The sequence below is a fragment of the Oncorhynchus mykiss genome, chromosome 18, assembly GCF_013265735.2.
Source record: "Oncorhynchus mykiss isolate Arlee chromosome 18, USDA_OmykA_1.1, whole genome shotgun sequence".
In the NCBI taxonomy this organism is placed as follows: Eukaryota; Metazoa; Chordata; class Actinopteri; order Salmoniformes; family Salmonidae; genus Oncorhynchus; species Oncorhynchus mykiss.
This window is the reverse complement of record NC_048582.1, coordinates 1,803,021-1,817,657: the sequence shown is the minus strand read 5'-3', so window position 1 is coordinate 1,817,657 and position 14,637 is coordinate 1,803,021. Positions and strand designations below refer to the sequence as shown.

Sequence of the window (14,637 nt, the reverse complement as noted above, 5' to 3'; positions counted from 1 at the left end):
TGTTGATACTATGACTGGAGAGGAGCTCTAGGAGGGAGAACCAGGGGGATGGGGGGGCTCTGTGGAGACCAGCGGCAGGCCGTGTGTTGATACTATGACTGGAGAGGAGCTCTAGGAGGGAGAGACGGGGTGGGGGGGGCTCTGTGGAGACCAGCGGCAGGCCGTGTGTTGATACTATGACTGGAGAGGAGCTCTAGGAGGGAGAACCAGGGGGATGGGGGGGCTCTGTGGAGACCAGCGGCAGGCTGTGTGTTGATACTATGACTGGAGAGGAGCTCTAGGAGGGAGAACCAGGGGGATGGGGGGGCTCTGTGGAGACCAGCGGCAGGCCGTGTGTTGATACTATGACTGGAGAGGAGCTCTAGGAGGGAGAACCAGGGGGATGGGGGGGCTCTGTGGAGACCAGCGGCAGGCCGTGTGTTGATACTATGACTGGAGAGGAGCTCTAGGAGGGAGAACCAGGGGGATGGGGGGGGCTCTGTGGAGACCAGCGGCAGGCCGTGTGTTGATACTATGACTGGAGAGGAGCTCTAGGAGGGAGAACCAGGGGGATGGGGGGGCTCTGTGGAGACCAGCGGCAGGCTGTGTGTTGATACTATGACTGGAGAGGAGCTCTAGGAGGGAGAACCAGGGGGATGGGGGGGCTCTGTGGAGACCAGCGGCAGGCCGTGTGTTGATACTATGACTGGAGAGGAGCTCTAGGAGGGAGAGACGGGGTGGGGGGGGGCTCTGTGGAGACCAGCGGCAGGCTGTGTGTTGATACTATGACTGGAGAGGAGCTCTAGGAGGGAGAACCAGGGGGATGGGGGGGGCTCTGTGGAGACCAGCGGCAGGCCGTGTGTTGATACTGTGACTGGAGAGGAGCTCTAGGAGGGAGAACCAGGGGGATGGGGGGGCTCTTTGGAGACCAGCGGCAGGCCGTGTGTTGATACTATTACTGGAGAGGAGCTCTAGGAGGGAGAGACTGGGTGGGGGGGGGGGCTCTGTGGAGACCAGCGGCAGGCCGTGTGTTGATACTATGACTGGAGAGGAGCTCTAGGAGGGAGAACCAGGGGGATGGGGGGGCTCTGTGGAGACCAGCGGCAGGCCGTGTGTTGATACTGTGACTGGAAAGGAGCTCTAGGAGGGAGAACCAGGGGGATGGGGGGGCTCTGTGGAGACCAGCGGCAGGCTGTGTGTTGATACTATGACTGGAGAGGAGCTCTAGGAGGGAGAACCAGGGGGATGGGGGGGCTCTGTGGAGACCAGCGGCAGGCCGTGTGTTGATACTATGACTGGAGAGGAGCTCTAGGAGGGAGAGACGGGGGGAGGGGGGGGCTCTGTGGAGACCAGCGGCAGGCCGTGTGTTGATACTGTGACTGGAGAGGAGCTCTAGGAGGGAGAACCAGGGGGATGGGGGGGCTCTGTGGAGACCAACGGCAGGCCGTGTGTTGATACTATGACTGGAGAGGAGCTCTAGGAGGGAGAGACGGGGTGGGGGGGGGGCTCTGTGGAGACCAGCGGCAGGCCGTGTGTTGATACTATGACTGGAGAGGAGCTCTAGGAGGGAGAACCAGGGGGATGGGGGGGCTCTGTGGAGACCAGCGGCAGGCCGTGTGTTGATACTGTGACTGGAGAGGAGCTCTAGGAGGGAGAACCAGGGGGATGGGGGGGCTCTGTGGAGACCAGCGGCAGGCCGTGTGTTGATACTGTGACTGGAGAGGAGCTCTAGGAGGGAGAACCAGGGGGATGGGGGGGCTCTGTGGAGACCAGCGGCAGGCCGTGTGTTGATACTGTGACTGGAGAGGAGCTCTAGGAGGGAGAACCAGGGGGATGGGGGGGCTCTGTGGAGACCAGCGGCAGGCTGTGTGTTGTCAACTTACCATCACTTTGAAAGAAGGATGAGGAAGACGAGGATAAATGGAAAGAGAAGGGGAAGGAGCGGAGGAGGGAGAGAGAGAGGAGGATTAGGAGGAGATTGAGGAGGAGAGAGAAAGGGAAAGAGGAGGAGAGAGAAAAGGAAACAGGTGGAGAGAGTGAAGAGGAGAGAGGAGATGAAAGAAAGGAGAAGAGGCGAGAGAGAGAGGAGGAATGTAGAACAGCCTCCTCTACTTTAATCAGAGTAAATGTCCTCCCGTCTGCCACTAAATCAATCCATTGGCTCTGCAGTCACACACACACACACACACACACACACACCCCATCACATCAGTTACCTCAGACCTGCAGTCCCATCAGTTAGAGTCTCAGCTCCAGGCTGCAGTATATTAAGGCTCTGAGCTGATCTCCCTCACGGGCTCCATCACACCCTCACTGTCGGGCTCTGATGTCTCCGCAGTGCAGTCACTCTCCCCATCACACCCTCACTGTGGTCAGTGGTCACCAAACGGTGTCCACGTTTAGTTCTGTCTTATTGGAGGAGGAGACCTGAGGGACAGTCAGACGGTGAGAGACAGACCCTCTGATTGTCTCCCTCCACTCAGACCATCGGATTCAGGCCCCTTACGTCCAGATAAATAAAGAAAGCTAATCAGTTCAATTAATTCTCACTCAGCTGAGCCACAAATGACAGAGACAGAGCGAGAGTCCGGCCGACTATTCATCTGCCCCGGCGCTGATTACCCTTGTACCTCCTCTCCTCTCTCAACCCCTCCTCCTCTCACCCCCCCTCCTCTCCTCTTACTCCCCTCCTCTCCTCTCACCCCCCTCCTCTCCTCTCACTCCGCTCCTCTCCTCTCTCAACCCCTCCTCTCTCAACCACCTCTCTCAACCTCCTCCTCTCCTCTCACTCCGCTCCTCTCCTCTCACCCCCCCCTCCTGTCCTCTCACCCCCCTCCTCTCCTCTCTCAACCCCTCCTCCTCTCTCAACCCCTCCTCCTCTCCTCTCACCCCCCTCCTCTCCTCTCTCAACCTCCTCTCCTCTCTCAACCCCTCCTCCTCTCCTCTCACCCCCCTCCTCTCCTCTCTCAACTCCTCCTCCTCTCCTCTCACCCCCCCTCCACTGCTCTCTCAACCTCCTCTCCTCTCACCCCCCTCTCCTCTCTCACCCCCCCTCCTCCCCTCTCTCACCCCCCCTCCTCTCCTCTCACCCTCCTTCTCTCTATATGTTATTCTCCCTGTATGTCACTCTCTTGCTCCTTCTCCCCCTCACCTCTCTTGCTCATTCTCTCCCTCCCTATCTCGCTCCTTCTCTCCCTCCATCCCCTTCTGCCCTGCAGTAGAGTGTGTTTCAGTAAGTCAGGTGATAACTGGGCAGGATGTCTGTCCACAGCTGTTTCTCTCTACCTTTATCAGACCTGTCAGCCAGAACATTGTCCACCTCCACCATACTAAGACCTAAACTCTCTGGTCTGTCAACACCTCTCTTCCATGTTGACTGACCTAAACTCTCTGGTCTGTCAACACCTCTCTACCATGTTGAAAGACCTAAACTCTCTGGTCTGTCAACACCTCTCTTCCATGTTGAAAGACCTAAACTCTCTGGTCTGTCAACACCTCTCTACCATGTTGACTGACCTAAACTCTCTGGTCTGTCAACACCTCTCTACCATGTTGAAAGACCTAAACTCTCTGGTCTGTCAACACCTCTCTACCATGTTGACTGACCTAAACTCTCTGGTCTGTCAACACCTCTCTTCCATGTTGAAAGACCTAAACTCTCTGGTCTGTCAACACCTCTCTACCATGTTGACTGACCTAAACTCTCTGGTCTGTCAACACCTCTCTACCATGTTGAAAGACCTAAACTCTCTGGTCTGTCAACACCTCTCTACCATGTTGAAAGACCTAAACTCTCTGGTCTGTCAACACCTCTCTACCATGTTGACTGACCTAAACTCTCTGGTCTGTCAACACCTCTCTACCATGTTGAAAGACCTAAACTCTCTGGTCTGTCAACACCTCTCTACCATGTTGAAAGACCTAAACTCTCTGGTCTGTCAACACCTCTCTTCCATGTTGAAAGACCTAAACTCTCTGGTCTGTCAACACCTCTCTACCATGTTGACTGACCTAAACTCTCTGGTCTATCAACACCTCTCTACCATGTTGAAAGACCTAAACTCTCTGGTCTGTCAACACCTCTCTACCATGTTGCAATATGGGGATGGACATTCTGGCTTCATTTTGAAAGTTTTAAAAAGCTTCCGGTCTTCCACAGTAACCTAGAGACCATTCTATATAATACTAGATCCACAGTAACCTAGAGACCATTCTATATAATACTAGATCCACAGTAACCTAGAGACCATTCTATATAATACTAGATCCACAGTAACCTAGAGACCATTCTATATAATACTAGATCCACAGTAACCTAGAGACCATTCTATATAATACTAGATCCACAGTAACCTAGAGACCATTCTATATAATACTAGATCCACAGTAACCTAGAGACCATTCTATATAATACTAGATCCACAGTAACCTAGAGACCATTCTATATAATACTAGATCCACAGTAACCTAGAGACCATTCTATATAATACTAGATCCACAGTAACCTAGAGACCATTCTATATAATACTAGATCCACAGTAACCTAGAGACCATTCTATATAATACTAGATCCACAGTAACCTAGAGACCATTCTATACAATACTAGATCCACAGTAACCCTAGAGACCACTCTATATAATACTAGATCCACAGTAACCTAGAGACCATTCTATACAATACTAGATCCACAGTAACCCTAGAGACCATTCTATATAATACTAGATCCACAGTAACCCTAGAGACCACTCTATATAATACTAGATCCATAGTCCTTTTTCTGAGAGGTGCCTAGTTGTCTTGAATGGGTTGTGTTTTATACAGCACGCCCAAACTCCTCTGTTCTCCCTCCCTTCCATCCCTCCTACGGCGAGTGGGTAAGTCCCTAACGGCGCACCTCGTTCCCTTTTTATAGTGCCCTACTTTTGACCGAGGCCCTTGGGGGGATATTGTTTCATTTAGGACTCGCTTCCTTCCAGAGGAGAGTGTGTTCAGTACACATCATATGACAGGTTAATATATCTGCCTGGGGAGGCAGGGTGTCTGGGAGCTCGGTCAGAGGCTGGGATAGATGCCTGACACCACACACATCATCATCATCTTCTTCATCATACAAGACACACACACACACACACACACAATAAGAAAACACACAGTCTCAGCCCTGAAGCGGCTGACTGACTGAGAGGCTCGTGTTGTTCTGGCTCTTTATATTTTCCACTTCCTTCTGTCCTCTTCCTCTTTTACAAAAGATTGTGTGGATTTGCTGTGTCATGAATAATGTACTGTCAGATATGACTGATTATCCCGACAGGGAGATGGAGGGATAATGGGGAGGGAGGGAGAGGAGGAGGGATAATGGGGAGGGAGGGAGAGGAGGGGGGACAATGGGGAGGGAGAGGTGGAGGGATGGAGATGGGGGAGGAGGAGGAGGAAGGAGGGAGGGAGGGATGGAGATGGAGATGGGGGAGGAGGAGGGATGGAGATGGGGGAGGAGGAGGAAGGAGGGAGGGAGGGGTGGAGATGGATAGAGGGAGTAGGAGGGATGGAGATGGGGGAGGAGGAGGAAGGAGGGAGGGAGGGAGGGGTGGAGATGGATAGAGGGAGTAGGAGGGATGGAGATGGGGGAGGAGGAGGGAGGGGTGGAGATGGAAAGGGGGAGTGGGAGAAAGAGGGAGGGAGAGGGCGAAGATGAGTGGAAGGGAGAGGAGGAGGGATGGAGGAAGGGGGGAGGGAGGGGTGGAGGAGGGGGGAGGGCTGGAAAATGCTGGTGGTGGTGACTCTAGGGAAGTGTGCCAATTGGCACCCTATTCCCTATAAAGTGGCCTTATGGGCCCTGGTCAAAAGTAGTGCACTAGATAGGGAATAGTGTTCCATTGGGGATGTCTCCACTACTCCTACCCTAAACCCTAAACCCTAAACCCTAAACCCTAAACCCTAAACCCTCCCCAGCCAGACCCCCCCGTTCCCCCAACAGTTTTCCATAGAAAAGGCAACGACCTGAGGTTAATAGCTTGAACTTTCCCTCTGGCTTTGTAGTCCAGCCACAGAGTTGCACACACTGGACACACACACACACTGGACACACACACACACACACACTGGACACACACACACACACTGGACACACACACACACTGGACACACACACACACACACACTGGACACACACACACACACACACACTGGACACACACACACACACTGGACACACACACACACACTGGACACACACACACACACTGGACACACACACACACACACACACACACACTGGACACACACACACACACTGGACACACACACACACACTGGACACACACACACACACTGGACACACACACACTGGACACACTCAGACTGGACTGTGGCTGGTGTTGGGTAACATCCAGGTGATATAAGAGCCAGTTAAAGACTGGCTGCTTTGCTTCACGGTTTAACTGGTGGTAGACTGTCTCTGTTGCATGGCCATCATCTCTGGCATTACTATGGCAACCCTCAAGACCTGATAGCAATACTGCCCTCATCTAATTTAGTGTCTCCCCCCCCCCTCTCTCTCGCTCTCTCTCCCCCCTCTCTCTCTTTTTCTCTCTACCCCTCTCTCTCGCTTTCTCCCCCCTCTCTCTCTTGCTCTCTCCCCCCTCTCTCTCTTTTTCTCTCTCCCCCTCTCTCTCGCTTTCTCCCCCCTCTCTCTCGCTTTCTCCCCCCTCTCTCTTTTTCTCTCTCCTCTTCTCTCTTTTTCTCTCTCCCCCTCTCTCTCCCCCCTCTCTCTCTTTTTCTCTCTCCCCCTCTCTCTTTTTCTCTCTCCCCCTCTCTCTCGCACATTCTTTCTCCCCCTCTCTCTCTCTCGCTCACTCTTTCTCCCCCCTCTCTCTCTCTCTCTCTCCTCCACCAGAGAACAGCGATGAGACAGGAGTGATGGATAGTTTGCTGGAGGCTTTGCAGTCTGGAGCAGCGTTCAGAGACCGTCGGAAGAGAGCGCCCCGGCCCCGAGGTGAGACCTTTACAATAACTCAATACCCATTACAATAACTCCATACCCCCTACCTAACTCAATACCCCCTACCTAACTCTATACCCCCTACCTAACTCAATACCCCTTACAATAACTCCTAAACCCCCTACCTAACTCAATACCCCTTACAATAACTCCTTTACCCCCTACCTAACTCAATACCCCTACCTAACTCAATACCCCTTACAATAACTCCATACCCCCTACCTAACTCAATACCCCCTACCTAACTCAATACCCCTTACAATAACTCCATACCCCCTACCTAACTCAATACCCCCTACCTAACTCAATACCCCTTACAATAACTCCATACCCCCCTACCTAACTCAATACCCCCTACCTAACTCTATACCCCCTACCTAACTCAATACCCCTTACAATAACTCCTATACCCCCTACCTAACTCAATACCCCTTACAATAACTCCTATACCCCCTACCTAACTCAATACCCCCTACCTAACTCAATACCCCCTACCTAACTCAATACCCCCTACCTAACTCAATACCCCCTACCTAACTCAATACCCCCTACCTAACTCAATACCCCCTACCTAACTCAATACCCCCTACCTAACTCAATACCCCCTACCTGACTCAATACCCCCTACCTGACTCAATACCCCCTACCTAACTCCATACCCCCTACCTAACTCAATACCCCCTACCTAACTCAATACCCCCTACCTAACTCAATACCCCCTACCTAACTCAATACCCCCTACCTAACTCAATACCCCCTACCTAACTCAATACCCCCCTACCTAACTCAATACCCCCTACCTAACTCAATACCCCCTACCTAACTCAATACCCCCTACCTAACTCAATACCCCCTACCTAACTCAATACCCCCTACCTAACTCAATACCCCCTACCTGACTCAATACCCCCTACCTGACTCAATACCCCCTACCTAACTCAATACCCCCTACCTAACTCAATACCCCCTACCTAACTCAATACCCCCTACCTAACTCAATACCCCCTACCTAACTCAATACCCCCTACCTGACTCAATACCCCCTACCTAACTCAATACCCCCTACCTAAGTCAATACCCCCTACCTAACTCAATACCCCCTACCTAACTCAATACCCCCTACCTAACTCAATACCCCCCTACCTAACTCAATACCCCCTACCTAACTCAATACCCCCTACCTAACTCAATACCCCCTACCTAACTCAATACCCCCTACCTAACTCAATACCCCCTACCTAACTCAATACCCCCTACCTAACTCAATACCCCCTACCTAACTCAATACCCCCTACCTAACTCAATACCCCCTACCTAACTCAATACCCCCTACCTAACTCAATACCCCCTACCTAACTCAATACCCCCTACCTAACTCAATACCCCCTACCTAACTCAATACCCCCTACCTAACTCAATACCCCCTACCTAACTCAATACCCCCTACCTAACTCAATACCCCCTACCTAACTCAATACCCCCTACCTAACTCAATACCCCCTACCTAACTCAATACCCCCTACCTAACTCAATACCCCCTACCTAACTCAATACCCCCTACCTAACTCAATACCCCCTACCTAACTCAATACCCCCTACCTAACTCAATACCCCCTACAATAACTCAATACCCCCTACCTAACTCAATACCCCCTACCTAACTCAATACCCCCTACCTAACTCAATACCCCCTACCTAACTCAATACCCCCTACCTAACTCAATACCCCCTACCTAACTCCATACCCCCTACCTAACTCAATACCCCTACCTAACTCCATACCCCCTACCTAACTCAATACCCCCTACAATAACTCAATACCCCCTACCTAACTCAATACCCCCTACCTAACTCCATACCCCCTACCTAACTCAATACCCCCTACCTAACTCCATACCCCCTACCTAACTCAATACCCCCTACCTAACTCCATACCCCCTACCTAACTCAATACCCCCTACAATAACTCAATACCCCCTACCTAACTCAATACCCCCTACCTAACTCCATACCCCCTACCTAACTCAATACCCCCTACCTAACTCAATACCCCCTACCTAACTCAATACCCCCTACCTAACTCAATACCCCCTACAATAACTCAATACCCCCTACCTAACTCAATACCCCCTACCTAACTCAATACCCCCTACCTAACTCAATACCCCCTACCTAACTCAATACCCCCTACCTAACTCAATACCCCCTACCTAACTCAATACCCCCTACAATAACTCAATACCCCCTACCTAACTCAATACCCCCTACCTAACTCCATACCCCCTACCTAACTCAATACCCCTACCTAACTCCATACCCCCTACCTAACTCAATACCCCCTACAATAACTCAATACCCCCTACCTAACTCCATACCCCCTACCTAACTCCATACCCCCTACCTAACTCAATACCCCCTACCTAACTCAATACCCCCTACCTAACTCAATACCCCCTACCTAACTCCATACCCCCTACCTAACTCCATACCCCCTACCTAACTCAATACCCCCTACCTAACTCAATACCCCCTACCTAACTCAATACCCCCTACCTAACTCAATACCCCCTACCTAACTCAATACCCCCTACCTAACTCAATACCCCCTACCTAACTCAATACCCCCTACCTAACTCAATACCCCCTACCTAACTCAATACCCCCTACCTAACTCAATACCCCCTACAATAACTCAATACCCCCTACCTAACTCAATACCCCCTACCTAACTCAATACCCCCTACCTAACTCAATACCCCCTACAATAACTCAATACCCCCTACCTAACTCAATACCCCCTACCTAACTCAATACCCCTTACAAAAAATATATATTATTATATAGTTATTACTGGTTCATTATTTTATTATAGTTATTACTGGTTCATTATTATATAGTTATTACTGGTTCATTATTATATTATAGTTATTACTGGTTCATTATTATATAGTTATTACTGGTTCATTATTATATTATAGTTATTACTGGTTCATTATTATATTATAGTTATTATTATTATTATTATTATTATATAGTTGTTACTAGTTCATTATTATATAGTTATTACTGGTTCATTATTATATTATAGTTATTACTGGTTCATTATTATATTATAGTTATTACTGGTTCATTATTATATTATAGTTATTACTGGTTCATTATTATATAGTTATTACTGGTTCATTATTATATTATAGTTATTATTATTATTATTATATAGTTGTTACTGGTTCATTATTATATTATAGTTATTACTGGTTCATTATTATATTATAGTTATTACTGGTTCATTATTATATAGTTATTACTGGTTCATTATTATATTATAGTTATTACTGGTTCATTATTATATTATAGTTATTACTGGTTCATTATTATATTATAGTTATTACTGGTTCATTATTATATTATAGTTATTACTGGTTCATTATTATATTATAGTTATTACTGGTTCATTATTATATAGTTATTACTGGTTCATTATTATATTATAGTTATTACTGGTTCATTATTATATTATAGTTATTATTATTATTATTATATAGTTGTTACTGGTTCATTATTATATTATAGTTATTACTGGTTCATTATTATATTATAGTTATTACTGGTTCATTATTATATTATAGTTATTATTATTATTATTATTATATAGTTGTTACTGGTTCATTATTATATTATAGTTATTACTGGTTCATTATTATATAGTTATTACTGGTTCATTATTATATAGTTATTACTGGTTCATTATTATATAGTTATTACTGGTTCATTATTATATTATAGTTATTACTGGTTCATTATTATATAGTTATTACTGGTTCATTATTATATTATAGTTATTACTGGTTCATTATTATATAGTTATTACTGGTTCATTATTATATTATAGTTATTACTGGTTCATTATTATATAGTTATTACTGGTTCATTATTATATTATAGTTATTACTGGTTCATTATTATATTATAGTTATTACTGGTTCATTATTATATTATAGTTATTACTGGTTCATTATTATATAGTTATTACTGGTTCATTATTATATTATAGTTATTACTGGTTCATTATTATATAGTTATTACTGGTTCATTATTATATTATAGTTATTACTGGTTCATTATTATATTATAGTTATTACTGGTTCATTATTATATAGTTATTACTGGTTCATTATTATTATATAGTTATTACTGGTTCATTATTATATTATAGTTATTACTGGTTCATTATTATATTATAGTTATTACTGGTTCATTATTATATAGTTATTACTGGTTCATTGTTATATAGTTATTACTGGTTCATTATTATATAGTTATTACTGGTTCATTATTATATTATAGTTATTACTGGTTCATTATTATATTATAGTTATTACTGGTTCATTATTATATAGTTATTACTGGTTCATTATTATATTATAGTTATTACTGGTTCATTATTATATTATAGTTATTACTGGTTCATTATTATATAGTTATTACTGGTTCATTATTATTATATAGTTATTACTGGTTCATTATTATGTTATAGTTATTACTGGTTCATTATTATATAGTTATTACTGGTTCATTATTATATTATAGTTATTACTGGTTCATTATTATATTATAGTTATTACTGGTTCATTATTATATTATAGTTATTACTGGTTCATTATTATATAGTTGTTACTGGTTCATTATTATATAGTTATTACTGGTTCATTATTATATTATAGTTATTACTGGTTCATTATTATATTATAGTTATTACTGGTTCATTATTATATTATAGTTATCACTGGTTCATTATTATATTATAGTTATTACTGGTTCATTATTATATTATAGTTATTATTATTATTATATAGTTATTACTGGTTCATTATTATATAGTTATTACTGGTTCATTATTATATTATAGTTATTATTATTATTATATAGTTATTACTGGTTCATTATTATATAGTTATTACTGGTTCATTATTATATAGTTATTACTGGTTCATTATTATATAGTTATTATTATTATTATATAGTTATTACTGGTTCATTATTATATAGTTATTATTATTATTATATAGTTATTACTGGTTCATTATTATATAGTTATTACTGGTTCATTATTATATAGTTATTACTGGTTCATTATTATATTATAGTTATTATTATTATATTATAGTTGTTACTGGTTCATTATTATATAGTTATTACTGGTTCATTATTATATTATAGTTATTACTGGTTCATTATTATATAGTTATTACTGGTTCATTATTATATTATAGTTATTACTGGTTCATTATTATATTATAGTTATTACTGGTTCATTATTATATTATAGTTATTACTGGTTCATTATTATATAGTTATTACTGGTTCATTATTATATTATAGTTATTACTGGTTCATTATTATATAGTTATTACTGGTTCATTATTATATTATAGTTATTACTGGTTCATTATTATATAGTTATTACTGGTTCATTATTATATTATAGTTATTACTGGTTCATTATTATATAGTTATTACTGGTTCATTATTATATTATAGTTATTACTGGTTCATTATTATATAGTTATTACTGGTTCATTATTATATAGTTGTTACTGGTTCATTATTATATTATAGTTATTACTGGTTCATTATTATATTATAGTTATTACTGGTTCATTATTATATTATAGTTATTACTGGTTCATTATTATATAGTTGTTACTGGTTCATTATTATATTATAGTTATTACTGGTTCATTATTATATTATAGTTATTACTGGTTCATTATTATATTATAGTTATTACTGGTTCATTATTATATAGTTGTTACTGGTTCATTATTATATTATAGTTATTACTGGTTCATTATATTATAGTTATTACTGGTTCATTATTATATTATAGTTATTATTATTATTATATAGTTATTACTGGTTCATTATTATATTATAGTTATTACTGGCTCATTATTATATTATAGTTATTACTGGCTCATTATTATATTATAGTTATTACTGGTTCATTATTATATTATAGTTATTACTGGTTCATTATTATATAGTTGTTACTGGTTCCTTATTATATTATAGTTATTACTAGTTCATTATTATATTATAGTTATTACTGGTTCATTATTATATAGTTATTACTGGTTCATTATTATATTATAGTTATTACTGGTTCATTATTATATAGTTATTACTGGTTCATTATTATATAGTTATTACTGGTTCATTATTATATTATAGTTATTACTGGTTCATTATTATATAGTTATTACTGGTTCATTATTATATAGTTGTTACTGGTTCATTATTATATTATAGTTATTACTGGTTCATTATTATATTATAGTTATTACTGGTTCATTATTATATTATAGTTATTACTGGTTCATTATTATATAGTTATTACTGGTTCATTATTATATAGTTATTACTGGTTCATTATTATATAGTTATTATTATTATTATATAGTTATTACTGGTTCATTATTATATTATAGTTATTACTGGCTCATTATTATATAGTTATTACTGGTTCATTATTATATTATAGTTATTACTGGCTCATTATTATATAGTTATTACTGGTTCATTATTATATAGTTATTATTATTATTATATAGTTATTACTGGTTCATTATTATATTATAGTTATTACTGGTTCATTATTATATAGTTATTACTGGTTCATTATTATATAGTTATTACTGGTTCATTATTATATAGTTATTACTGGTTCATTATTATATAGTTATTACTGGTTCATTATTATATAGTTATTACTGGTTCATTATTATATTATAGTTATTACTGGTTCATTATTATATAGTTATTACTGGTTCATTATTATATTATAGTTATTATTATTATATTATAGTTATTACTGGTTCATTATTATATTATAGTTATTACTGGTTCATTATTATATTATAGTTATTACTGGTTCATTATTATATTATAGTTATTACTGGCTCATTATTATATTATAGTTATTACTGGTTCATTATTATATTATAGTTATTACTGGTTCATTATTATATTATAGTTATTATTATTATTATATAGTTGTTACTGGTTCATTATTGTATTGAAGTTTCCACTGGTTCCAACAGATGGTCAGATGAGCCTCAGTCCCAGTTCATACCTCCAGGTTCTGAAGCCCTGTAACCATGGTAACGACAACCCAGCCTCCGTCGCAGAGCGTGTTCTGTCTGTCTGTCTGTCTGCTAACAGCCGTAAACCAGAACCATGTATTTAAAATAGAGCAAATGAAATGTTTCGAAACAGAACGGTTCTTTCCATAACCCTCTCGCTGTCTTCTCTACTCTGAGCTCACGACCGTCCTCTCGCTGTCTTCTCTACTCTGAGCTTACCACCGTCCTCTCGCTGTCTTCTCTACTCTGAGCTCACGACCGTCCTTTCGCTGTCTTCTCTACTCTGAGCTTACGACCGTCCTCTCGCTGTCTTCTCTACTCTGAGCTTACGACCGTCCTCTCGCTGTCTTCTCTACTCTGAGCTTACGACCGTCCTCTCGCTGTCTTCTCTACTCTGAGCTTACGACCGTCCTCTCGGCGTGTGTTTGCCTGTCTGGCTCTTCTCTGCATGTTGTGTGTGTTTCCTATGTAGTGAAATAGGTCCTGGTTAACAGTAGTGCACAAATAGAGACTAG

General features: G+C 41.8%; 1 protein-coding gene across 1 annotated transcript in view; it reads left to right on the top strand.

Moving 5' to 3' along the window:
* Positions 1-14,267, top strand: part of LOC110517047 (protein diaphanous homolog 3) — a 536,597-nt gene extending 522,330 nt beyond the window's left edge. Inside the window, exons 28-29 of the mRNA XM_036951469.1 lie at positions 6,873-6,971; positions 14,081-14,267. Of these exons, the coding sequence (XP_036807364.1) occupies positions 6,873-6,971; positions 14,081-14,226 (245 nt within the window). The 3' untranslated portion in view covers positions 14,227-14,267. The remainder of the gene's footprint in view (positions 1-6,872; positions 6,972-14,080) is intronic.
* Positions 14,268-14,637: the final 370 nt, after the last annotated feature.